Genomic DNA, 26719 nt, shown 5'->3' on the forward strand with positions numbered 1-26719 from the left:
TTAGGATTATATTCATCGGAGTTTAGAAGAGTGAGAGAGGATCTTATCAAAACTTATAAAATTCTAATAGGATTAGACAGGGTAGATTCAGAAAGATTGTTCCCAATGGCGGGGGAGTCAAGAACTAGGGGTCATAGTTTGGGGATAAGGGGTAAACCTTTTAGTACTGAGGTGAGGAAAAATTTCTTCACCTGGAGAGTGGTGAATCTGTGGAATTCACTACCATAGAAAGTAGTTGAGGCCAAAACGTATGATTTCAAGAAAGATTTAGATATAGCTCTTGGGCTAAAGGAATCAAGGGTTATGGGGGAAGGTGGGATCAGGATATTGAATTTGATGATCAGCCATGATCAAATTGAATGCGGAGCAGGCTCGAAGGGCCAAATGGCCTATTCCTGCTTCTATTTTCTATGTATGTTTCTATGTACATGGCTTGGGCATAGTTCGGTAAGTCTTATTAAGGGATTTGAAGTCTCAGGTAGTTCAACAGTATTGAGTACGTTTATGGCCCAAGCTATATGTCCCTAAGCTTGCTTCTACACATGGCTTTGTCCAACACTGCACTGACCCCAAGCTGCAGATCACATGTTCTCCTACATCACTGTGTGGGCAGTACTGTAGTCAGTCCTGCATCTGTGCCAAACCCTTATCTGTATTCCTTATTCACTCACACAGGAGCCCCATGTCTGCCCTCGCTCCCACTCCGAGACTGGTGTGTGCTGGAGCCTGTGCCACCCCCCACTTCCATGACTCAGGCCTGCTGGATTCCACCCCACTGCCCCTCCCACCAAGACGGAGGAGAACCCCCAACCAAACCGTTGCTGAATCTAGGGCCTGTTGGACCTGCCCTCCAAGACTTGGGCTTGCTGGAGCCCCCTCACCCCCACCTCAGTGCCTCTCCTTATCGTAGAATACCTACAGTGCAGAAAGAGGCCATTTGGCCCATCAAACCTCCACCGACAATAATCCCACCCAGACACGATCCCCATAACCCCACGTTGCTAATGTCCCTGACACAAAGGGGCAATTTATCATGGTTGATCACACATCTTTGGACTGTGGAAGAGCACCGGGAGAAAATCCACGCAGACACGGGGAGAATGTACAAACTCCACAGACAGTGGCCCAAGTTGGGAACTGAACCCAGGTTCCTGGCGCTGTGAGGCAGCACTGTGCCACTATGCCGATGCCACAAACTGAAACCGTGCCTGAGGCAAAACACTCAAACAGCAAGAGAACACTCCCCAGGATTTGCTACATGGCACGTGGGACAACTAGAAAATAAGTGATGTCAGACACTCGGTAACATTTGAAATACCAAAACACCAACATTAGGAGTAGGCCATTCTTCTCTTCGAGACTGCTCTGCTTTTCAATATGATCATGGCTGATTAAACTGTGGCTTCAATTCCCCTCGCCTGCCTGTCTCTGACACACTGTCGTTCCCTTAAGCGACAATCTGTCTGCCTCCACCTTCGAAACACTCCAGGCAGTTGGAACCGGGAGGAGGCGGAGCTGGTGTGGTGTAGGCGGGGCTATGGCTGTGTGGGCGGAGCCGATGCTGCATGGGCAGGGCCAAAGCGGTGTGGGTGGGGCCGCCAGCTGTTGGCAGTTGCTCATGCCATTGAGGCGGGAGTTTGGGGGAAAATGCCGGTTGTGTCCAAGGGGGATGGGATGCGCGGTTTGGCTGTTTTTATATCCGACATTCGAAACTGTGAGTACCGGGACAGAGCAATGACCCAGGGTCCCGAAACCTTGAAGTGAGAACCCTCCCCCGCCCCTGATAAGCACCTCCCCGACACCCGCAAGAGCCGGCACCCCTTGGCAAAAGCTCTCCCCACATTACAGGATTAACATCCTCTTTCCCCCCTCCCCGGACACCCTCCCCCGCTCCCCTCGACAACACCCCCACTCCCATCGACAACCCCCCCCAGCTCCCATCGACAACCCCCCCCGCTCCCATCGACAAACCCCCACTCCCATTGACAACCCCCCCACTCCCATTGACAACCCCCCCCACTCCCATCGACAACCCCCCCCACTCCCATCGACAACCCCCCCCGCTCCCATTGACAACCCCCCCCACTCCCATCGACAACCACCCTGCTCCCCTCGACAAACCCCCCCGCTCCCATCGACAACTCTCCCACTCCCATCGACAAACCCCCCCGCTCCCATCGACAAACCCCCCGCTCCCCTCGACAACCCCCCCCCGCTCCCCTCGACAACCCCCCCCGCTCCCATCGACAACCCCCCCCCACTCCCCTCGACAACCCCCCCCGCTCCCATCGACAACCCCCCCCGCTCCCATCGACAACCCCCCCCGCTCCCATCGACAAACCCCCCGCTCCCCTCGACAACCCCCCCACTCGCCTCGACAACCCCCCCCACTCCCATTGACAACCCCCCCCGCTCCCATCGACAACCCCCCCTCTCCCATCGACAACCCCCCTCTCCCATCGACAACCCCCCCACTCCCATCGACAACCCCCCCGCTCCCCTCGACAACCCCCCCCCACTCCCCTCGACAACCCCCCCGCTCCCATTGACAAACCCCCCCGCTCCCATCGACAACCCCCCCCGCTCCCCTCGACAACCCCCCCCCGCTCCCCCTCGACAACCCCCCCCGCTCCCCTCGACAACCCCCCCCACTCCCCTCGCAACCCCCCCCGCTCCCATCGACAACCCCCCGCTCCCCTCGACAACCCCCCCCCCCGCTCCCCTCGACAACCCCCCCCACTCCCATCGACAAACCCCCCCACTCCCATCGACAACCCCCCCGCTCCCATTGACAACCCCCCCACTCCCATCGACAACCCCCCCCCGGCTCCCATCGACAGCCCCTCCGCTCCCATCGACAACCCCCCCTGGCTCCCCTCGACAACCCCCCACTCCCCTCGACAACCCCCCGCTCCCATCGACAACCCCTACACTCCCATCGACACCCCCCCACTCCCCTCGACAACCCCCCCGCTCCCATCGACAACCCCCCCACTCCCCTCGACAACCCCCCGCTCCCATCGACAACCCCCCACTCCCCTCGACAACCCCCCCGTCTCCCATCGACAACCCCCTACACTCCCATCGACAACCCCCCCCCCCGCTCCATTCGACAACTCCCCCACTCCCCTCGACAACCCCCCCCGCTCCCATCGACAACCCCCCACTCCCCTCGACAACCCCCCCCCACTCCCCTCGACACCTCCCCTCGACACCACCCCCGCTCCCCTCGACACCCCCCCACTCCATTCGACACCCCCTGTTCCCCTCGGCACCCCCCCCCCCGTTCCCCTCAACACCCCCCCGCTCCCCTCGGCACTCCCCACTCCCCTCAACATCCCCCCGCTCCCCTCGACACCCACCCGCTCCCCTCGACACCCACCCGCTCCCCTCAACACCCCCCTGCTCCCCTCGGCACTCCCCGCTCCCCTCGACGGCCCCACCACTCCACTCGACACCCCCACTTGCTCCCCTCTGCACCGCCCACTCCGCTCGACAGCCCCCTCTCCCCTCGATACCCCCGCTCCACTCGACAACCCCGCTCCCCTCGACAACCCCCCGCTCCCCTCGACACCCCCCCGCTCCCCTCGACACCCCCCCCACTCCCCTCGACACCCCCCGCTCCCCTCGACACCCCCCGCTCCCCTCGACACCCCCCCGCTCCCCTCAACACCCCCCTCTCCCCTCGACAACCCCCTTCTCCCCTCAACACCCCCCCCGGCTCCCCTCGACACCACCCCGCTCCCATCGATACCCCCTTCTTCCCTCAACACCCCCCCACTCCCCTCGACACCCCCCACTCCGCTCAACACCCCCCCCCGCTCCCCTCGACAGCCTCCCACTCCATTCGACACCCCCTGTTCCCCTCGGCACCCCCCCCCCCGTTCCCCTCAACACCCCCCCGCTCCCCTCGGCATTCCCCACTCCCCTCAACACCCCCCCGCTCCCCTCGACACCCACCCGCTCCCCTCGACACCCACCCGCTCCCCTCAACACCCCCCCGCTCCCCTCGGCACTCCCCACTCCCCTCAACACCCCCCCGCTCCCCACGACACCCCCCCACTCCCCTCGACAGCCCCCGCTCCCCTCGATACCCCCCTCTCCCCTTGACAACCCCCTTCTCCCCTCAACACCCCCCCGGCTCCCCTCGACACCCCCCCGCTCCCCTCGATACTCCCTTCTCCCCTCGACACCCCCCACTCCCCTCGACACCCCCCACTCCGCTCAACACCCCCCCGCTCCCCTCGACAGCCTCCCACTCCATTCGACAGTCCCCTGCTGCCCTCGACATCCCCCGCACCCTCGACACCCCCCACTCCCCTCGACTTGCCCCCGCTGCCCTCGACACCCTCCCATTCCTCTCGACACCCCCCATGCTCCGCTCGACACCCCCTCGCTCCCCTCGACAGCCCCTTGCTCCCCTCGACACTCCCCGCTCCCCTCGACGCTCCCCTCGACACTCCCCGCTCCTCTCGACACCCCCCGCACCCCTCGACATGCCCCCGCTGCCCTCGACACCCTCCCATTCCCCTCGACCCCCCATGCTCCGCTCGACACCCCCTCGCTCCCCTCGACAGCCCCTTGCTCCCCTCGACACTCCCCGCTCCCCTCGACACTCCCCGCTCCTCTCGACAGCCCCCTGCTCCCCTCGACACCCCCCCCGCACCCCTCGACCCCCCCCGCTCCCCTCGACACCCCGCCGCTCCCCTCAGTACACCCCCCGCTTCCCTCGACACTCCACTGGCCCCTGGACACTCCCCCGAAAACCCCGCCAGCCCCCGACGACCCCGACCCTCCGACGCCACCACCACCGCCCAACAACACCGCCCCCCGACAACCCCACGCTGACAACTCCACCCCCCGACAACGCTGCCCACCTCGACAACGCCCCCCACCCCGATATCCTCCCCGCCCACCCCCTTCCAGGCCAAACACACCCCCCGCCCACGCCAAGCACCCCCTCTCCCCTTCGCGACCTCTCTCCACCCAGTGACCCCCACACCCCCTCTGCCCCCACGCCCCCTCTGGCCCAGTGCCCCCTCTGGCCCAGTGCCCCCTCTGGCCCAGTGCCCCCTCTGGCCCAGTGCCCCCTCTGGCCCAGCACCCCCTCTGCCCCCACGCCCCCTCTGCCCCCACGCCCCCTCTGCCCCCATACCCCCTCTGCCCCCATGCCCCTCTGCCCCCATGCCCCCTCTGGCCACGATCCCCCTCTGCCCCTGTGCTCCCTCTTATCACGCCCCCTCTCCCCCTGTGCCCCCTCTCCCCCAGTTCACCCTCTGCCCCTGCACCCCCTCTCCCCCCCCGTGTCCCCTCTCCCCCCGTGCCCCCTCTGACCCCTTGTCCCGTCTCCCCTCACACCCCCTCTCCCCCCGCGCCCCCTCCACCCGCGGCACTCCACCCGCGGCACCTATTCCCCCGCAGCCGCTCTCTCCCCACACCCCATCTCCCCCAGTGCCCCCTCTCCCCTGGTCCCTCCCTCCCCCCGTACCCCCTGTCACCCCGGTGCCCCCGTCCCCCCGGTGCCCTATCTCTCCCGGGCGCCCAACTCCCCCTGGTGCCCCCTCTCCCCGGTGCACCCTCTCTCCCTGGCGCCCCCCTCTCCCCCGTGCCCCCTCTCCCCCCCGTGCCCCCTCTCCCCCCCGTGCCCCCTCTCCCCCCCGTGCCCCCTCTCCCCCCCGTGCCCCCTCTCCCCCCCGTGCCCCCTCTCCCCCCCGTGCCCCCTCTCCCCCCCGTGCCCCCTCTCCCCCTCGTGCCCCCTCTCCCCCTCGTGCCCCCTCTCCACCCCACCCCCAACTCCCCCCCACCCCCTCTCCCCCTCGCACCCCTCTCCCCCCGCGCCACCTCTCCCTCCCGCGCACCCTCCCCCCGCGCCCCCTCTCCACCCCACCCCATCTCCCTCCCTGCACCCCCTCTCCCCCCCGCACCCCTCTCCCCCCCGCACCCCTCTCCCCCCCGCACCCCTCTCCCCCCTGCACCCCTCTCCCCCCCGTACCCTCTCCCCCCGTGCCACCTCTCCCTCCCGCGCCCCCTCTCCCTCCCCACATCACCTCTCCCCTCCCACGCCACCTCTCCCCCCATGTGCCCCCTCTCCCCCACCGCGCCTCCTCTCCCCCCGCTGTGCCCTCTCCCCCCGTGCCCCCTCTCCCCCCACGGCCCCTCTCCCCCCGCACCGCCTCTCCCCCCCTGCACCCCCTGCCCACCCCGCGCCCACTCTCCCCCCGCCTCCCCTCCCCCCCCATGCCCCCTCTCCCCCCCGTGCCCCCTCTCCCCCACGGCCCATCTCCCACCACACGCCCTGTCCCCCCCGCGCCCCTCTCCCCCCCACATCCCCTCTACCCCTCGCACCCCCTCTCCCCCCCGCGCCCCGTCTCCTCCCTGCGCCCCCTCTCCCCCCTGCGCCCCCTCTCCCCCCTCATGCCCCCTGTCGCCCCCCGGGGCCCCCGCTTTCCCCCTGCACCGCCGCTCCCCCGCGCACGCCCTCCCCCTCGCGCCCCCTCTTTCCCCAACGCCCCCTCTCCCCCTGAGCCCCCTCTCGCCCCGGTTGCCCCATCTCCCCTGTGCCCCCTCTCCCCCCATGCCCCCTCTCCTCTCCACGCCCCCTCTCCCCTCCGTGTTCCCTCTCCCCTCCGTGTCCCCTCTCCCCCCCATGCCACCTCTCCTCTCCGTGCCTCCTCTCTCCTCCGTGTCCCCTCGCCCCCCCGTGCCCGCTCTCCCCTCAGCGCCCCCCTCCCCCTGTTCCCCCTCTCCCCTCCGCGCCCCCTCTCCCCTCCGCGCCCCCTCTCCCCTCCGCGCCCCCTCTCCCCTCCGCGCCCCCTCTCCCCTCCGCGCCCCCCCGCACCCCACCTGCGTCCCCTCTCCCCCGCCCCACCTCTCCCCCTCTCCCCCCGCACCCCCTCTCCCCCTCATGCACCTCTCCCCCCTGCACTCCCTCTCCCTCCCATGCCACCTCTCCCTCCCACGTCCACCCCCCCACCTCCGCAACCCTCTCCCCCACTGCGGCCCTTCTCCCCCTTGTGCCCCCTCTCCCCACCTGCGCCCCCTCTCCCCCCCGCGTCCCATCTCCCCCCCGTGCCCCCTCTCCCACCGCACCCCCTCTCCCCCCCGCGCCCCCTCTCCCCCTCATGCCCCTCTCCACCCCGTGCCCCCTCCCCCCCCACGCTACAGCTCCCCCCCGCGTCCCCTCTCCCACCCCCGCACCCCTCTCGCCCCCACATCCCCTCTCCCCCACGTGCCCCCTCTCCTCCACACCCCTTCTCCCCCCCGCGTCCCTTCTCCCCCCTCCATGCCCCCCTCCACCCCTGTGCCCCCTCTACCACCGCACCCCCTCTCCCCCCGCGCCCCATCTCCCCCCGCACCCCCTCTCCCTCTCGTGCCGCCTTTCCCCCGTGCCCCCTCTCCCCCCCGTGCCCCCTCTCCCCCCGTACCCCCTCTCCCCGCCCCACGCCCCCTCTCCCCCCTGCATCCCCTCCCCCCACCCGCACCCTCTCCTCCCCCACCCCGCGGGGTGCCCCCCCTCTGCTCCGCCGGGCCCCCCTCCGCCCCACCGAACCCTCCCTCCGCACCACCACCCCCTCCCCTCTGCCCCGCCGACCCCCGTCCTCCGACCCGCCGACACCCCCTCCTCCGCCCCGCCGACCCCCCTCCACGCCGACAATACCCCCCTCCGCCCCGCTGACCCCCCCTCCATCCCGCCAACCCCTCCACCACCCCGCTAACCCCCCTCCGCCCCGCCATCCACCATCCGCCCCCCAACGCCCCGCCGACCCCACTCCGCCCCGCAGACCCCCCTCTTCGCCCCTCTGACCCCCCCTCCGCCCTGCTGACCCTTCCTCTGCCCCGCCGCCTTCCCGTCCGCCCCGCCGACCCCCCTCCTCCCCGCCGACATCCCCCTCTGCCCCGCCGACACCCCCCTCCGCCCCGCCGACACCCCCCTCCGTCCCGCCGACCCCCCCTCCGTCCCGCTGACCCCCCCTCCGCCCTGCCGACCCCCCCTCCGCCCCACCGACACCCCCCTCCGTCCTGCCAACCCCCCCTCCACCCCGCCGACCCCCCCTCTGCCCCGCCGACCCCCCCCTCCGCCCCGCCGACCCCCCCCAGCCCCCCCTGCGTCCCTCTCATGAGGGGCAGGGTGTCAAGTGATGTGAGCACAGGCCTTTAAATATTTTCTTCTGTGCTGATGCATGACGTATACTGTAATTCCTTGATGCAGGTATACAACCTGCGCAATGTTTGTGGAAGATCCTGGTTAAAGTTTTTTGATTGCAGGCAGCTGAATTAAGTCGAAGAAATCCTTGTATACTGTGGTCGGAACTGACCTTCGTGAGGTCCGGTTCACAGTGGCAACATCACTGATGAACAGGCCCAAGCTCAGGTGGTGCTGTTGGCGCCAAGATGAAGATGTAGAAGACGTATTCTGCTCCCCGGCACAGCTTACGAGTGCTAATCATGCTGAACTGCAAGATAACCTATAAAGAACAAATGGTGCAGCGACGATAATCCTTTCAGTCAAGATGGAGATTTCCTCCCTGAAAGCTCACCTTTGATGCTTGGAAATTCTGCTGCAGGTTTATTAAACATTTTATTTAAGTCAAGGGGACAAGGCTGGATGGGGATTGTCTGTGAGTTAGTGCCCTGGGAAGAGGAAGAGCAACGTTGAGATTTCAGACTGATTTTGAGAACTGGCTGCCATGCTTTCACAATCTTGATTTGAGGGCTTATTGTCTTGAGTTTGATGAAACATATTTCATCTGGTTTTTGAGGCTTAGAGTCGGCTGGAGACCCTGACCACTAGTCTTGCGTTGCCTTGACCTCAATGCTTGTTGAAAGGGGTGGAAGGTGGTTGGAAACAAGGACAATCACCATGGTTGGGCTCTTGCTCATCTGGGCTCTGGGATGAAGGCAAGATGGAGATGTGGAGCCTTCGGTGAAATTCTGAATTTGATGATCTGGTCATGGCTTTGGCCTTTTCCAATTCTGGATGGCTTATAATCCTGCAGATCATCATTAAACCTGAACTTTGTTCCCTTGTGATTGTACTCTTGATTATGTAATGTTGTCTTTTATCCTGATAAGGGCATGTGTTGAGGACAGAGGCTTGGGATTTTTTTTCTTTTTTTTTCTTTTTGTCTTGTAATTTCAGGATCACTCCAGCAATGGGAGAAGGAAAGGGCCTAGGTAATCTGGATGGGGGAGCCGTCTTTCTTTCTCGTCGGGGAGTGCTCAGTGGGTTGTATGTCTTAAATGTTGTACAATACATATTTCTTTTTTTTTGTATGCGTTATAATCCTTGTATTTGCGCAGAAGGCATACGGTCTTTTGCAGTACCTTTCACTTTAGTTATAGAAAAGATGAGTAGGACCACAGCAGGGTGATGGGTGGACGGATAGATGTAGGAGTGGTTGGTATGGCCTTCAGACCTCAGGTGAGGAAAGCCCCCAGTAGAATTATTGGTGTTGTGTTTTTCTGTTTTTTGTCAGTTATTCTGTGCCTATGAAATCTTGTGCTTACTCTATGGTGGTGCAGGCAGTCTAAAAATCCCGAAGTGAGCTGAACTTCTTTTCTTTGCTGATGGCACTTTTGGTTGGTGGGAATGTAGGGGAGGTGTGTGATGCTGCACACCCAAGCATGGTTGACAGTGCTATGTTTTCATGGCCTTATCCTGTTGTCCTAATTTCCAACTTACTCTTTTTCTTTTAATATCAATACAAAGGAAGGCACTGGCTGCAGTGGCAGGGATTGTGATGTCTGATTATTTTAATTATTTGCATTGATCTTTGCTGGAAATCTCCATTTATATATGTGAAATGATGATCATTCTGTACTTGCTGAATCCTGGGAATTTGTTGAATATCCTACTGAATATAAAGTTGAAAATTCTCAGTATAAACATTATTTAAAAAAACGTTATTGTATATGCTTTTGAAATACTGTACGGAACATCATAGCAGGAGTTCTTCAGGATAGTGTCTGAGGCCCAACCATCTCCAGTTGGTTCATCAATTATCTTCCTTCCATCATAAGGTCAGAAGTGAGGATGTTCACTGATGACTGCACAATGTTCAGCACCATTCGCAACTCCTGTGATACTGAAGCAGTCCATGTCCAAATGCAGCAAGACCTGGACAATATCCAGGCTTGGATTGATAAGTGACAACTAACATTTGCATCACACAAGTGCCAGGCAATGAACATCTTCAACAAGAAAGAATCAAACTATCACCTCTTGACATTCAATGACATTACCATTGCTGAACCCCACTATCAACATCCTGGAAGTCACCATTGATCAGAAACTGAACTGGACGAACCAATATATACTGTGGCTACAAGACCAGGTCAAAGACTAGGAATCCTGCAGTAAGTAACTCATCTCCTGACTCCAAGCCTGTTCACCTTCTACAAGGCACAAGTCAGGAGTGTGATGGAATACTCTCCCTCGTCTGGATGAGTGAAATTCTAATAACACAAGAAGCTTGACACCATCCAGGACAAAGCAGCCCGCTTAATTGGCACCCCTTCCACAAACATTCACTCCCTGAACCACTGCTGAACAGTGGCAACCGTGTTTACCATCTAAAAGACACACCACAGGAACTCACCAAGGTTCCTTAGACAACCATTTCCAAATCCATGATCGATACCATTTAGAAGGACGGGTAGCAGATACATGGGAACACCATCACCTGTAAGTTCCCCTTCAAGCCACTCACCATCCTAACTTGGAAATATATCGCCGTTCCTTCACTGTTGTTTGGTCAGTATCCTGAAAATACCTCTCTAATAGTACTGTGAGTGTACCTACACCACATGGACTGCAGTGGTTCAAAAGGGCGGCTCAATACCACCTTCTCAAGGGTAATTAAGGATGGGCAATAAATCTTGGCCACATCCCATGAATGAATAAAACAAACTACAAGCCTATGGACCAAGAGGAGGAAAATGAGATTAAGCTGGATAGCAAATTGTCAACAGTGTGGAAATTATGGGTTGAATGACCACCTTCTATCTTCCATACTGTCCATTTCTATGATCAGGATTAGTTTTTCCGTGCCTCACCCATCATCTATTAAGTCCAGAGCAATTGTGGCCGATTCTAATGTCCATTCTTAGAATAACATTACAGTCACATTCTGAATTAAGTCTGTCATGTTGAAGGCTAAGAGATTCAAAGTTCTCTCTATGACTTAGTGTAATTCAGCAAACAGATCTTTGGCAGGGCATCTGCAGTAACACTAATGCATGAGCAGAGTTGGCAGCAGATTCTTCACTCCTGTTGGTGCTTATGATTTGTCTTTGACACGAGTCCCTGACGGGGAGATTCTGCCAGATCTTCCAAAGGAGCATTTTGTTTTCTCGGCAGCTGGAAGTTCATTCCATTATTGTTGACACTATATGAGCAGTTGGAGCAGCAGGATGCAACAGGATGGACAAGATAATTAAAGGTTGATAATTGCAGGCAATATATTCACCCCTTCCCCTGCATATTTATCACATGTATATACAGTACATAAAATTCAGTAAAATTATTTTTGTATTCGAGTTTTGTGTGTAAGTTCTCCTCTGGCTATGTTCTTGTATTCCTCCATGTAGGCAAAAGCAAAGAAGCAGAAATAAAACGAATCAACAAAGAATTGGCAAACATCCGTTCCAAGTTTAAAGGTAAGGATTGAGCCTGAAGGAATAGAGTATTGTGATTATGGTGCTGGATCAGCAAATTAAAGGCCAGGAGTTCAAATTCAGCCTTGGACAAAAATAGCCAGGAAAGCTGCAGATTATATTGGAAGTTATCATTATTTTGGATTATCAAGAACTGAAACCAAGTTACTTCTAGTCAGGCTGACTCACAAGTGGTTCCAGCCTCTCGCTACGTGGTTGCCGCTCAGTATCCTCTGGTGGTTTTAAAGTTGTAATTGAAAAAAAATTGCTGAAAAGGGACATGTCAAAATGTTTCATCTTGCACTCATTCGGACAATTCATAAGAATACCAATATAAAGAGAAAAACAACAATTTCACCTCTGAGAGTAAGGTGCTGATTGGTTGGCAAGTAGAGTCTGATTGGTAGAGACATTTAAATCTGAACAGTTTTTCTTTACCTTGACTCTTTTCCTACTATGGTTTTGATGGGGTGAAAACGAACAAGATAGAAAGTTACTGTGGAGATTCAGAGGGGTAGTGTACACAGTATTACTGAGGTGACCCAGTGCTACAATATACACAAAACGGTCTTGGTGATAGTATTTGGAGGTACAGTGTAAATGAGAGCAAGTTAGTGAGGAGATACAGTGTACACGAGGCAGATTAGTGAAGGCATTCATAGGAAAGGTGTACACACGAGAGTTAAAATGTGGCAGTGTACACAAGACAGTTAGTGAGGAGATCCAATGGGACAGTGTACACGTTAGTGAGGAACAGGGTAGACAAGACCGTGTTAGTGAGGGGATCCAGAGGGACAGTGTATCTTTGCTAAAATACTCTACCTATGGAATTTCTGAATTTTGTTCTGTACGTGCCTGTATTCTGCAGACCATCCCGTACTAAGATGTGGAGGAGGGGATATCCAGTAGAAGGTAAAAGTCATGGTGCCCTTGTTGTGGACCAGCTGGTGTGAAGGCATTATTGGAATTCAGGTTCATCCTCTTTTTAAAATTTGCTGTGTTGCAGTCATCTCGCACAGGTTACTGCATACTATGACTCTGACAACAAATACTGGCCAAGCCAGCAATGCCCACGTTCCTTGATGAATTTTTAAAAATTCACTGAATTGAACCATGAATTTAAAGTTGTCTTTAATTTTACTGGGCAAAGATGGAATATTTTAGCACAAAATCTACAGTAGTAAAACTAGTGCACCCTACCCAGTCTGCCCTCCAAATCACTTTAAACCAGGAAAAACAGCATACATATTGTTCAGACTAGAAACCACAACTGGTGTAGTGGATGTACTGAGGCAAAATTACTTGCCCAGGCCCAGATTGAAGTAAAATGAAATTCTAGTCCTTGGAGGTGCCGAGTGCAAACACTGGTTAAAGTTACAATTCCTCACGAGGATTTAGGAAAACCTAGGATTACGGTCAGCCACAGTCACATTCACAAGTCCTGCTTCAGGTTGGATCAAAAGGATTTGCTGTGCCTTGCATGTTTGCCTGTCATGGGATTCAAATGTGGTATACTGCAGGAAAGCAACACATTAAAAAAGAAAACTTTGGAACTGAAGAGTGGTGGGGATCCTGATTGAGGTGGACAGGATTATGAGAGGTATGGACAGTGGAGAAGGAGCAGCTGTTCCCCTTCATTGAAGGGTCAGTCACAAGGGGGCATAGGTTCATGGTGAGGGGCAGGAGGCTTGGGGGTTGCAAGGAAAAACTTTTTTACCCAGAGGGTAGTGACTGTCTGGAATGCGCTGCCTGGGAGGGTGGTACTCTAGCTATGTCCTCACCAAAGTTTTATATAACTCCAGCATGACTTCCCTGCTTTTGTAATCTGTCCCTCAATTGATAAAGGCATCTGTCCCCTCTGCCATTTTCACCACTCTGCTAACATGGCCTTCCGCCTTCAAAGATCTATGGACAAACGCACTCAAAGTCCCTTTGTTCCACCGAACTCCCAAGTGTCATGCCGTTCATTGAATACTTACACTTTGGAAGGAATAATTTGACAAGTATCATCTCAGACTTTTCAGGGTTAAATTCCATCTGCTACTTATCTGTCCATTTGACCATCCCGTCAATTATATCTTCTTGTAGCCCAAGACACTCAGCCTCACTGTTAACCACCTAGCCAATCTTTGTGTCATTTGCAAACTTATTAATCCTACCCCCCCTGCATAGTCATCTATGTTGTTTATATAAATGACAACTAATAGGGAATCCAGCACAGATCCTGCGGTATACCAATAGACACTGGCTTCCAGTCACTAAAGCAGCCTCCTGTCATCACTCTTTGTCTCCTACAACTGAGCCAATTTTGAATCCACTTTCTCAAATTACCCTGTATCCCATATACATTTGCCTTCTGTCTCCCATGTGGGACCTGGTCAAAGGCTTTGCTGAAGCTCATATAAACTACATCATTTGCAATACCCTAATTGACACAGCTGGTCATCTCAAAAAACTCAATCCAATTTGTTAGGCATAACCTTCCACTGATGAAGCCATGCTGACTGTCCCTGATCAAGCCTTGTCTCTCCAAGTGGAGATAGATGCTCTCTTTCAGAATTTTCTCCAATAGTTTCCTGAGACTCACTGGTCTGTAGTTTCTTAGCTTATCTCTGCAACCCTTAAAGAGTGGAACCACATTAGCTGTTCTCCAGTCCTTTGGTACCTCCCTTGTGTCCAGAGAGGAATTAAAAATTGGGTCAAAACTCCTGCAGTCTCCTCCCTTGACTCCCACAGCAGCCTGGGACACAATTCATCTGGACCTGGAGATTTGTTGACTTTTAAGCCTGTGAACACCTCCAATACCAGGTCCTTCCCAATGTCAATTTGCTCAAGAATCTTACAGTCTCTCTCCCTGAATTCCATACCTTCATTCTCATTCTCTTGGGTGAAGACAGAAGTGGAGTATTCGTTCTACACTCTACCAATGTCCTCTTGCTCCACCCAAAGAATGACCCCTTGGTCCCTAATGGACCCTCCTCTTTCCCTGGTTATCCTCTTCCCATTAATATACTTATAGAATATTTTGGGATTTTCCCTACTTCTACCAGCCAAAGCTTTCTCATATCCCCTCTTTGCTTTCTTAAGCTCCACCCTGCACTTTCTATATTTCATTAACCTCCACTGATTTGCTCCCCTTTTACCTGCTAAAAACCTTTCTTTTCCTTTTCATCGTATCCTGAATATATCTGGTCATCAGTGGTTCTCTGGGCTTGTTACTCCTTCCTATCACCCTAGAGGGAACATACTGAGTTTGTACCCTCCCCATTTCCTTTTTGAATGCACCCCCACTGCTCCCAACTGCCTTTCTGTAGATTTCTCCCTTCGAAGCTGCTCCCAGTCTACCTTGGCCAGATCCTGCCTTATTTTACAAAACTCTGCTCTTCCCCAATCCAAAACTTCTTTTTGCAACATGTCTATTTTTTTGTCCATAACAAGCTCAAATTGTACCACGATGTGATCACTATCACTAAAATGCCCACTCCCACAACCACCTCAACCACCTGTCTGGCTTTATTCCCCAGAATTGGATCCAGCATAACTCCGTCCCTTATTGGACCCTCTACATATTAGCTTAAAAAGCTCTCCTGTACACATTTGAAGAAATCCACTCCATCCAAGCCCTTAACACCATGTCAATCCAGTTAATGCTGGGGAAATTGAAGTCACTCCTATAATTACCCTATAATTTTTACACACCTTCGGAAATTGAGCAATTTCCCGCTGACTCTCTGGGGATTTATAATAAATAACTAGTGAAGGCTGCACCTTTTTATTCCTAAGCTCTACCCACAAAGCTTCATTCGAAGTTCCCCCCCCAAATATCTCTTACTGCAGTAACTGACTCCTTAACTAGTGATGAAATGCTTCCTTCTCTTTAACTCCCTCTCCTGTCTCGCCTGAAGATTCTGTATCCCAGAATGTTGAGTTGTCAATCCTGCTCCTCCCTCAACCATGTCTCTGTGATGGCAATATATCACAATTGCACGTATCAATTATCACCCTTAACTCATCATATTATCTGCAATACTCTTGGCTTTAAAGTAGAGGCCATTCAGCCTTGCCTTACTCTCTTGAAACTTAATGCAGCTGCACTCCCTCTAACCCATCCCTGACATTTTAATGGAGAGTGGGACTCCTTGCCATCGAATCTAATTTGCATTTTGCAGGGTTGAGCTTCAATTGGAGATCTCTGACTTTGTCTAGGACATGGCGAAGACACGCATTATGTTCTCGCACTGTGGGACCCCAAACCAGGATATCATTGACTATGGTTGGTTCGCAATGTGTTGCTCCAAACTTCGCTGGAAGACCTCACTGCCGGTGGAGATACCAGACAGCATACACAGAAATCTATTTGCCTACCGGAAACATGAATGCAGACAGTTTTGAAGATGCCAAACCTAACGGGATCACCACAATCCATATTTTGCATTTAGCACGCTGAATACCTTTGCTTGTGGGATGTCTGATATCAACTGCTGCGCTGTCTTCATGGGTGATATGGTCTGAGCAACGCTTTGTTCAGATGCCCTGGATCACTGCATATCCTGTGTGTGCCATCCTTTTTTGCTGTAGCTATCGTTGCTGAGACCCATTCTGTGGCTTCCTCTTGTGACGCTTGTGTGCCTTTAAAAAATGTATTTTTAATCATTTTCTCTGCAGTTATAGGCAGGCCCTGAGCTGTCTGCTTAGAAGTCCTTTTATTGCTGCTTAAGTGATTTAAATGGTGTTTTGTTTATTTTTACTCTGGGCCTCGTGTACTTTTTGGGAATTTTATGACCCTGAATTGTTGGAGAAAGAATGGATAGGTCAGGTGCCTTCTGGACAGTTTTATTTTAGTTTTGCTTTCAGTTTTGGGCTGCTGGCTGCTGTGTTTTAGTTGGGTGTTTTTACTTCAGGCTGGATTCAGGCAGGTTTTCTCTCTCTTCCCCTTATCTTGCCTATATCTATTATAGATTTTGTTGGCTAGATGGAAGCAGGTCTTCTTGCCATCCAGGAGTGAGAATTCTGTCTCTTGCAGTCGTTTGCTGGGGGAAAAAAAACTAGAGGCCAGCAGTGGCATTGTCTCTACCTCAAGATCTGCCAGAAGTTGCAAGGCTGGGAAGTCAGAGTTTCAATTCTCCAACCAAAGGACTAAGTTCCAGCATCAAGTGGCATTCTTATTTTCTGTGCTAAACCTGTGGCAGGTGTATGTTTTTAAGGAGGTTTGTTGTAGTGGAACAGTGAATTTAGTTGTTAAGGTTTATACAATATCAATAGTTGTTTTTTTTCTTGTTTGTAATTGGTAAAAGTTACTGCTAAATTTTCTTTCTATGTGTTAACTGTATTCTTAAATAAACTTTGGTTGATAAAAGTTCCCTAGTAGGTCATCTGAATCATACCTGAAGTGAAACATCTCATGCTTACCCTAGCCAAATTCAAATTGCAAAACTTATGATCCAGGCGGACTTCATAAAACACTTTGGAATTTCTGACCTGGATTATAACACTCTACTGGGGTAATTACACTCAATGCTGTCATGTGGTGCAGCTCATCAATGACTTTTTGCCTCATGGCTCCTTGTACTCTTCTTGGAACCAAGTCATTTCATCATGTGATATGTGACTGGTACAAAGAACAATACAGCACAGGAACAGGCCCTTCGGCCCTCCAAGCCTGCGCCACTCATGTGCCCACGAGACCATTCTTTTGTATCCCTCTATTCCCAGTCTGTTCATGTGGTTATCTAGATAAGCCTTAAACGATCCCAGCGTGTCCGCCTCAATCACCTTGCTTGGCAGTGCATTCCAGGCCCCCACCACCCTCTGTGTAAAATACGTCCCCCTGACATCTGTGTTGAACCTTGCATCCCTCACCTTGAACCCATGACCCCTTGTGTTCGTCACCTCCAACCTGGGAAAAAGCTTCCCACTATTCACTCTATCTATGCCCTTCATAATTTTATACACCTCTATTAGGTCGCCCCTCATCCTCCGTCTTTCCAGGGAGAACAACCCCAGTTTACCCAATCTCTCCTCATAGCTAAGACCCTCCATATCAGGCAACATCCTGGTAAACCTTCTCTGTACTCTCTCCAAAGCCTCCACGTCCTTCTGGTAGTGTGGCGACCAGAACTGGACGCAGTATTCCAAATGTGGCCAAACCACCGTTCTATACAGCTGCAACATCATATGCCAACTTTTATATTCTATGCCCCATCCAATAAAGGCAAGCATGCCATATGCCTTCTTGACCACCCTCTCCACCTGTGCTGCCACCTTTAAGGATCTGTGGACTTGTACACCCAGGTCCCTCTGTGTGTCTATACCCCTGATGGTTCTGGAAATTATATTATAGCTCCCCCTTGCATTAGATCTACCAAAATGCATCACTTCGCATTTATCTGGATTAAATTCCATCTGCCATTTCTCCACCCAATGTTCCAGCCTATCTATATCCTGCTGTATTCTCTGACAATGTTCATCACTATCCGCAACTCCAGCAATCTTTGTGTCGTCCGCAAACTTACTGATCACACCAGCTACATCTTCCTCCAAATCATTTATATATATCACAAACAGCAGAGGTCTCAGTACAGAGCCCTGCGGAACACCACTAGTCACAGACCTCCAACCGGAAAAAGACCCCTCCACTGCAACCCTCCGTCTTCTACGGCTAAGCCAGTTCTCCACCCATCTAGCGAGCTCACCTTTTATCCCATGAGATTTAACCTTTTGCACCAGCCAGCCATGAGGGACCTTGTCAAACGCTTTACTAAAATCCATATAGACGACATTCACGGCCCTTCCCTCGTCAATCGTTTTTGTCACCTCCTCAAAAAACTCAACCAAATTTGTGAGGCATGACCTCCCTCGTACAAAACCATGCTGTCTATCACTAATGAGATTATTCAGTTCTAAATGCGCATATATCCTATCTCTAAGAATCTTCTCCAACAACTTCCCTACCACGGACGTCAAGCTCACCGGCCTATAATTACCCGGGTTATCCTTGCTACCCTTCTTAAACAATGGGACCACATTTGCTATCCTCCAATCCTCTGGGACCCCATCTGTGTCCAGTGAAGAGACAAAGATTTCTGTTAGAGGCCCAGCAATTGCATCTCTCGCCTCCCTGAGGAGTCTAGGATAGGTGCCATCCGGCCCTGGGGATTTGTCTGACTTAATGTTTCCTAAAAAACCTAACACTTCCTCCCTTGTAATTGAGATTTTTTCTAATGGGTCAACACATCTCTCGAAGACACTACCAGTCAACATGTCCCTCTCCTTTGTGAATACTGATGCAAAGTATTTGTTTAGGATCTCACCTCCCTCCTTTGGTTCTAAGCATAATTCCCCTCCTTTGTCCCTGAGAGGTCCGATTCTTTCCCTAACAACCCTCTTGTTCCTAACGTATGTATAAAATGCCTTAGGATTCTTCTTAATCCTGTCTGCCAAGGACATTTCTTGACCCCTTTTTGCCCTTCTAAGTCCTCAGTTTGCCGATGACCTGGCAGTCAACAACATCGCACACATTGTCATCTCTGAGGCTTGAAGTTGTAGGGCGTGCACCTCTGGGCCAAGTTGAATGAGCCCTAGAGTGATGCTATCTCAAAGTCCCAGCAGTAGCTTTACATTCTGATTCACAATGTGGAAATCGAAGTTTCCTTGTATACAAGGGTAGTTGTGCCCTGGGTAGTGATTGTCTGTCCATCATAAGCCACGAGGTCAGACTGCTGGTCGGGATTTGGTATCACACCTTGATCTATTTTCCATAGTTTTTTGCTAGATAATCCATTACACTTCACCCCGGTATTAATCTTGACTCTAAGCTTGGCATTACTAGAGAGTACATTTAGAGTAGTGAAGCTCTCACCCTTTTCTGTGGTAGATTCCACACTAATATAATGTCAGTGTTGGTGTTGTTGTTGCTGCTGGTTTTGTGACCGTACTGCTTGGGTTGAATTGTCATTCATTGATCTTACTAACATGCTTAGCCCTTGGAGATCAATTAGCAGATGTGTTGCTGTTAACAGAAAAGGGCTGTTGTTGCTAGGACCTGCAGCATTTGGCGAAGTGGTTTCACTTGTCACGTCAATGGCAATTTTTTCCAGATGCAAAACAAAGTGCTCTTTTTGGGGGATGCTGGTCCTGCACTGCAAAAATTTCATTGTCCCACCCAAACTGCATCATTTCCCACCTAAATCCTCTGCTTGATGTCTCAGACTGATCGTTGAGCATGCACATTTCCACTGCAGACTGTAATGTTAAATCTTTTGGCCGCAGTAATTGTTTTCAGACCGCATCACTATTTATTCCACAAACCAACCGACCTCTAACACACTCACCTGTAAAATTTCCAAATGAGCATTTTGTTGCTAAGATTTTTGAAGTAGTAGCATAGGATTGAATAGAATCATCTGTTTTTTGGTTGGTAGAATGAAAAATGTGGTAATTGAGAATGAGGTTCTTAACCAGAAGGCATATGGCTTGAATTTGGTCAAGATTATCTGTCTTTTTCGGATTGCAAAGTAAATGAATGAAATTTTGCTGCCGCACCAGGACCCGCTAAATTCAGCAAAGTGTACATGTGTACCATTCTTGGCTTGACGTAAAGCAATGCACTGCAGAATATGAGCCTCCTGTTTAAACTCCTCCCAGTTGTCTGCCACATTTTCATTGAAGATTATGGGTCAAATGTTCGAAGTGCTTGCAACCATGCTGTCAGCCCTGGCACCATGTAGTTTCCTGTGGTAACAGTGCTGTAACACTGACTGCAAAAAGGACTGTAGTGACAGTAAGTTTATTTAACTAATTCTGAAGCTGTAAGAAACATTTGTGCTCTGCCTGAGGTACAGGGAAATCTGGCACACTCCTGCCACATGATACTGGACGTGACCATGTGATCACAGTTATGTGATGACCCAATCTATACATCATGGGGGCAATTCTCCCATCGCGACCCGCAGATTTTCTGGTGGGTCCGGTCTGGAGAATTGCGTATTGGCCATTTCGCGTGATTCGTGCATGCATTCCTGATGCATGCAGGTCTCCCAGAGCCAGGAACAGGCGCAGTCGGAACCATGCTGGAAACCGGCAGGAAGTCAGGTAAGTGATTTTAATATTTGAAATGTATTTTAAATGTCATTATTGGGCCCGGCACGGAACTTGCCGGGGGTGGGGTTCCCGCTGCCACTCTGCATGGGATCGGTCTGGGCTGGAGGTAGGCCAACGATTGGGGGGGGGAGGGTGTGGGGGGAGGGTTGGCCTGCCGGGGAGTGGGGGGGGGGTGGTCAGCAAGGAGGGTGGGCTGACCTAGGAATTGTCGTGTGGGCCACGATTGAGCCGTGGTGGGGAGCTGGAGGGGCAGCACTGTGGTGCTCCCAGGCTGGTCAGTGATCGAGCTGGCCAGCAAATGGGGAGACAAATGGGGAGCAAATGCATGCGCAAAGTTCCGGAGCTGTCAGACTCTGGCACGAATAGGCTTTGCCCCCCGGGTTTTTAATGAGATTCACGATTGCGCCCTCTGCATTGCAGAGAGTGGGGATATTTGGGTCTGAAGTTGCACTGAAAAAACAGTCGTGATCTGGACCAGTTTTCTCGCCAATTCAGCACTTTTGGGAGAATTCTACCCCCCGCCCCCCCCGGTCCCCCATTTAAAAATGAGATATTTGTGAAATGTTCTGTGCTTTGTTTTGCAGGCGACAAGGCCCTGGATGGCTACAGCAAGAAAAAATATATTTGCAAACTGCTTTTCATCTTCCTCCTTGGTCACGGCATTGATTTTGGTCACATGGAGGCAGTTAACCTACTTAGTTCCAATAAATACTCTGAGAAACAAATTGTAAGTAGGTCAGCTGTTACTGTCCGATTGCAATGTAGCAGATGGAAATCTTGTTTTACTTCTTGAAGATAATATAATACCAAAAGGAACACTGTGTCCTTTGACAGCATGGAAATGAATGACAGTATTTTCAGGGAATCTGTGCTTTGACAAGGTGGCATTTTGTGTGGTCATGCAGGAGGGAGGGCTTTAGATTCTTGGGGCACTGGGACCTTGGTTGTAAGTAAATAATACCTCTGAGACTAGTCGTGAGTCAAAGTACAGTGATTTATTTTCACAAGCTTGTGGGAGACGTCCGATTCCTAACACGGTCTCCAGACTTCTCGCCGAATACAGGTTAAGAGCAAATATTTATACATATATTTTCGCCCCTGGTCACGTCCGCATTTTTTCACGATTATTGCTGCCTCGGTGGTTCTGTCCTTCGCGTAGTCCGTGTAATCGCAGCCATCTCAAGGCTGCGACTATCTGTTCTGTCGCCCCTATGTGGCAGACATCTGTGGTTTGTTTATCCAGCATACAAGATTATAAGTTTGCACAAACAAGTTAACTGAGGTACAGGGGCCTATATAACAATTTATATCGGTAAGAATGAATAATATATAATGAATATATATGAATCTATTATTATACGATCACAGAAGGCATACGTATAAGCTCCACCGTGTTCAACAAAAGTACATAGTATAAAAGAACACAAAATGGATTCTAGCTGGGTTAGTCACATTCCTGAACACAATTAGCTACAACAGTAGGGACAGCTGCTTCTCTTATCTGGTTTGGATACACGAAAACAAGTTCTACAGAAACAAAAACAAGTTCTACAATGCTTTTTACAAATCTCTAAGTATTACAAAGTTCGGGTTTCAATGCTTTGCACAAATCTTAAGTGTTACAAAGTTCATTAACCCGTTCCCTTCTTCAGACCTGTTCTGGGGGAAATGAGATCTGGGCAACTGGACAGGTGGCATCTGACAGATATAATGAATGTCCTTCTGGCGATTTACTATTGGGGAGGGTTTAAACTAATTTAGGAGAGAGATGGAAACCAGGAGGAAATATTATAGAGGAAAGTGATGGGACCCAGAGAATCAGAAAAGGTACAAGTAAGAAATAGTCAGGCATTGGGTAGAATCAGAGTAAAAAGGAATGAAATAAGATCTACATTCGGTTTATTGTGCATGTATTTACAGTGCGGTAAATAAAATTGGTAAGCATCAGGTGCAGAAAGTTGTGAAAATATGATGTTGTGATAGTTGATACCTGGCTTCAAAAAGGGCAGGACTGGTGTTAAATATTCCTGGATAGAAGCTGTTAAGAAAAGAATGGAGGAAGGGCACCAGTATTGATTAAGAACATTGTACTGCTGGAAAGAGGATGTCCCAGATCGGTCAAAGACAGGATCTATTTGCCTAGAATTCAGAAGAAATGGAGGTACCATCACATTGCTGGTTTATTCATTAGGTCACCAAATACTGGGAAAGATATAGAGGAACAAATCTGTGAGGAAATTAGAGGTGCAAGAATTCTAGAGCTGTTATAATGAGGGTCTTTAATTATCCATATAGAAACTGGGATAGTCATGGTGTAAAGGGTGGAGCGAGGCAGGAATTTCTGGAGTATGTTCAGGAAAATTTTCTATACCAATATGTTTCCACTTCAAGGAAGGAGGCATTCCTGCATCAGATTTTGGGGAACATGATGTGTCAAGTGGACCAAGTGTCAGCTGGAGGAACATTTAGGCCCTAAATTTTAGGGAGCAATCATCATTGTATCTTACAGTTTAGTTTGCTTATGGAAAAGGACACAGAACAATCCAGGGTAAGAGAAATAATTAACTGGGAGAGGATCAACTTCATTGGAATAAGAAAGGATCTATCCCAGGTAAATTGGAATCAAAGATTGTCTGTGAAACTGTAATGGAACGATGGGCTGCTTTTAGAGAGAAATGGTTTGGATATGCTCAAGGTACATTCCCATGAGGGGAAAAGCTAGAGCTCCCTGGATGATGAGGGCGGCATGGTGACACAGTGGTTAGCACTGCTGCCTCACAGCGCCAGTGACCCAGGTTCGATTCCCGGCTTGGGTCACTGTCTGGAGTTTGCACATTCTCCCCGGGTCTGCGTGGATTTTCTCCAGGTGCTCCGGTTTCCTCCCACAGTCCAAAGATGTGTGGATTAGATGGATCGGCCATGCTAAATTGCCCCCTTAGTGTCAGGGGGACTAGCTAGGGTAAGTGCATGGGGTTATGGGGTAAGGCCTGGGTGGGATTGTGGTCAATGCAGACGTAATGGGCCGAATGGCCTTCTTCTGCATAGGATTCTATGAAAGTGTTAGAGAGTAAGCGAAAGTAGAAAATAGGTGTATGTGACAGGTGTCAGGAAGATAGAAGTGAGAACCAAGTTGAATATAAAGGGTTCAGAAGATGGCACAGTGGTTAGCACTGCTGTCTCACAGTGCCAGGGACCCAGGTTTGATTTTGGCCTTGGATGACTGCCTTTGTGGAATTTGCATGTTCTCCTCATGTTTGTGTGGGTTCCCTCTGGGTGCTCCAGTTTCCTTCCACAGTCCAAAAGTGTGTAGGTGAGGTGGAATGGCCATGGTAAATGCATGGGGTTACAGAGATAGGATGGAGTGTTAACTCTGTTTCTCCCTTCATAGGGGCTGCCAAACCTGCTGAATTTTTCAGCACTTTGTTTTTATTTCAGCTTTCTAGCATCTGAAGTATTTTGCTTTTATTTTAACTGAGACCCTGGATTGGCTACAAGTTGATAAAGATTAGTTTTTAAAAAAATCTTTACTCCATTCTTAAAGTCACAAGGCCAATGCTCAGAATGGACCAGGCAAATCTGAATCCATTCCTTGCTTGCTCCAAAATCCAAATTCAAATTCCAATGAATCCAATTCATGGTCCCCACTAGAGAGACAAACGAGATAGCTGACAAAATAAGGCATTGCACACCATCTTGGGTTTGATCCCATGCTCGATCTTAACTAAAGATGAGTTGACTGTATTTAAAGTTGAAATATATCCAGGGATACTGAGAGAAGTGAGGATGGAAATTGCAGAGGCAATGGCTATAATTTTCCAATCCTCCTTAAATTGAGGGGTGGTGCCAGAGGACTAGAGAATAGCAAATGTTAACATCCTTTTCAAAAAAGGGTTCATCCTTATAAACCCAGCAACTACAGCTAGTCAGTTTAACCTTGTTGGTGGAAGAGATTTTAGAAGCGAATATCCAGAACAGAATGAGCAGTCACTTGGGCAGAATGGGGCATTAATGGAAAGCCAGCACAGATTTGCTTAGGGCAGATTGTATATAATTAACTTGCTTGAGTTTTTTTGATGAGGTCACAGAGGGCGAATGAGGGGAATGCGGTTGTGTGTGTATGTAATTTCCAAATGGCATTTAATAAAGTGCCACACCCAAACTTGTCAACAAAGCTGAAAGAACCCATGGGATAAAAGGAACTATAGCAGCATGGATAAGCAATTGGCTGAATGACAGGAAACTGAGCACTGGTGAAGAGTTGCTGTTTGGAGTGGAGGAATATATTCAGTGGGGGTTCCCCAGGGCTCCATGTTAGGACCCCTGCTTTTCCTGATCTATATTAAATGATTTAGACTTGGATTGAATTGCAGGGTACAATTTTCAAAAAATTGAAGCTGACACAAAACCTGGAAGTACTATGAACTGATGGGAAGAGAGTGATAGACTTCTAAGAGGACATAGGTTGGTGGAATGGGCAGGCAAGTAGCGGATAAAATCTAATGCAGAGAACTGCCAAGTGTTTCATTTTGGTAAAAAGAACACAGAGAGACAGTATGAAATAAAGGGTTGACTTATAAAGGGTTGACTTGTGCACAAATCATTGAAGGTGGCAGGACTGGCTGAGAAAGCAGTTAATAAAGCAGAAGGGATTCTGGGCTTTATAATTGGACACATAGAGAACTAAAGCAAGGAAGTTATGATAAACCTGTACAAGACACTGGCTCAACCTCAACTGGAGTATTGTGTCCTGTACTGGGCTCCATACCTTAGGAAGGATGTGATGGTATTAGAAAGAGTGCAGAAAAGATTCATAAGAATGGTTCCAGTTACACAGGAGAAGCTGGGATCATTTTCCTAGAGAATAAAATAAGATTTTCAAAATCATTGGGGCCTGCACAAGGTAGATGTGGGGAAACTGTGGTGGAAGGACTAAGAACCAAGTGACATCAATTTAGAATGATTGGCTAAAGAAAGAAAGGCAATAATTACTTAAAGAGAAAAGATACTGGGCGATGGGGAGTGAGACTATCTGAGCTGGTCTCGAAAGGTACTGACAGGGATTCAATGGATTGAATGGTCTCCTATGCTGTATCATTCTATGATTCTACCTTTGCTGTTTTTCCAATTGTGATTAAGTAAACTTCTAAAAGGTTTTAGTATAGGCTAATGGGAATGTGTGGGGTGTCTTTGTGAGTGCCCTTCTGTTTGAGCCTGGAAAGACAATGGATTGAGATTTGTTTGTATATCTGTGCTTGTCTGTCTGAGTTTCTGTGTCTCCTCGCTGACTGTACTGCTCTCACCTGCTGCCCTTCACCTTGCCCCACATTTGAAGACTCAAACCTCACTTTGTCACCCAGCAAATCACTCCCACAGCCAATAGCTTATACCCTTCCCTGTCCCCAACGCCTCAACCATGCCATCTTCTTTTGATACTCTCCCATTGCTCACATACATATCTCACATACATTTCTGCTGAAATATGAGCTTGTTCCTCCTTCACTTCATGCCCAGGACTTTCTCCAATGATGCCAGACCCCAAAAGCTTTCTCCTCCTCTGGGGTCCAATCCGAGTGTTCTAAATACCACAACTCTGGATTCACACATCATGGAACTCCTTCCCAGCTCTCCTAGATTTCCCTATTGTTCTGAAGGCCCAGTATCACCATTCGAACAAAGCTTAACTTTCCACTCCTCCCTTGTTTTGTATTCCAGGCCTGGAGAAGGAGAGAGAACATTAACTACACAGTTAAATGAGCTCTTAATAAAAGTCCAGCAGACTATGAACGTTATCATTGAATTTCACCTTGAGCAATCACTAGCGCTCCTAAAGGACTGAGTAATTCAAATTCTATTTTTACCATTAATGGCAAAGCTGCCAGTGAATGTATCCAATCAATCTTTGTAGTCCAGTAGAACAATTAAATTTATTAATAACAGATTAAATAGATCTGTTATTAAATCCAAG

The 26719-nt window shown here is 51.0% G+C and overlaps 1 protein-coding gene and 1 long non-coding RNA gene across 6 annotated transcripts in view; both read left to right on the plus strand.

Moving 5' to 3' along the window:
- The window catches only part of LOC144498743 (uncharacterized), a 689113-nt gene that overhangs the window by 18823 nt on the left and 643571 nt on the right, over positions 1-26719 (plus strand). The window lies entirely within an intron of this gene.
- The window catches only part of ap2a1 (adaptor related protein complex 2 subunit alpha 1), a 168442-nt gene continuing 143370 nt past the window's right edge, over positions 1648-26719 (plus strand). For all 5 annotated transcript variants that reach the window (XM_078220352.1, XM_078220353.1, XM_078220354.1 and 2 more), the window contains exons 1-3: positions 1648-1714; positions 11590-11658; positions 21339-21481. In XM_078220352.1, coding sequence (XP_078076478.1) covers positions 1648-1714; positions 11590-11658; positions 21339-21481 — 279 coding nt within the window. The remainder of the gene's footprint in view (positions 1715-11589; positions 11659-21338; positions 21482-26719) is intronic.

The sequence above is a fragment of the Mustelus asterias genome, chromosome 9 (genome assembly GCF_964213995.1).
Source record: "Mustelus asterias chromosome 9, sMusAst1.hap1.1, whole genome shotgun sequence".
Taxonomy (NCBI): domain Eukaryota; kingdom Metazoa; phylum Chordata; class Chondrichthyes; order Carcharhiniformes; family Triakidae; genus Mustelus; species Mustelus asterias.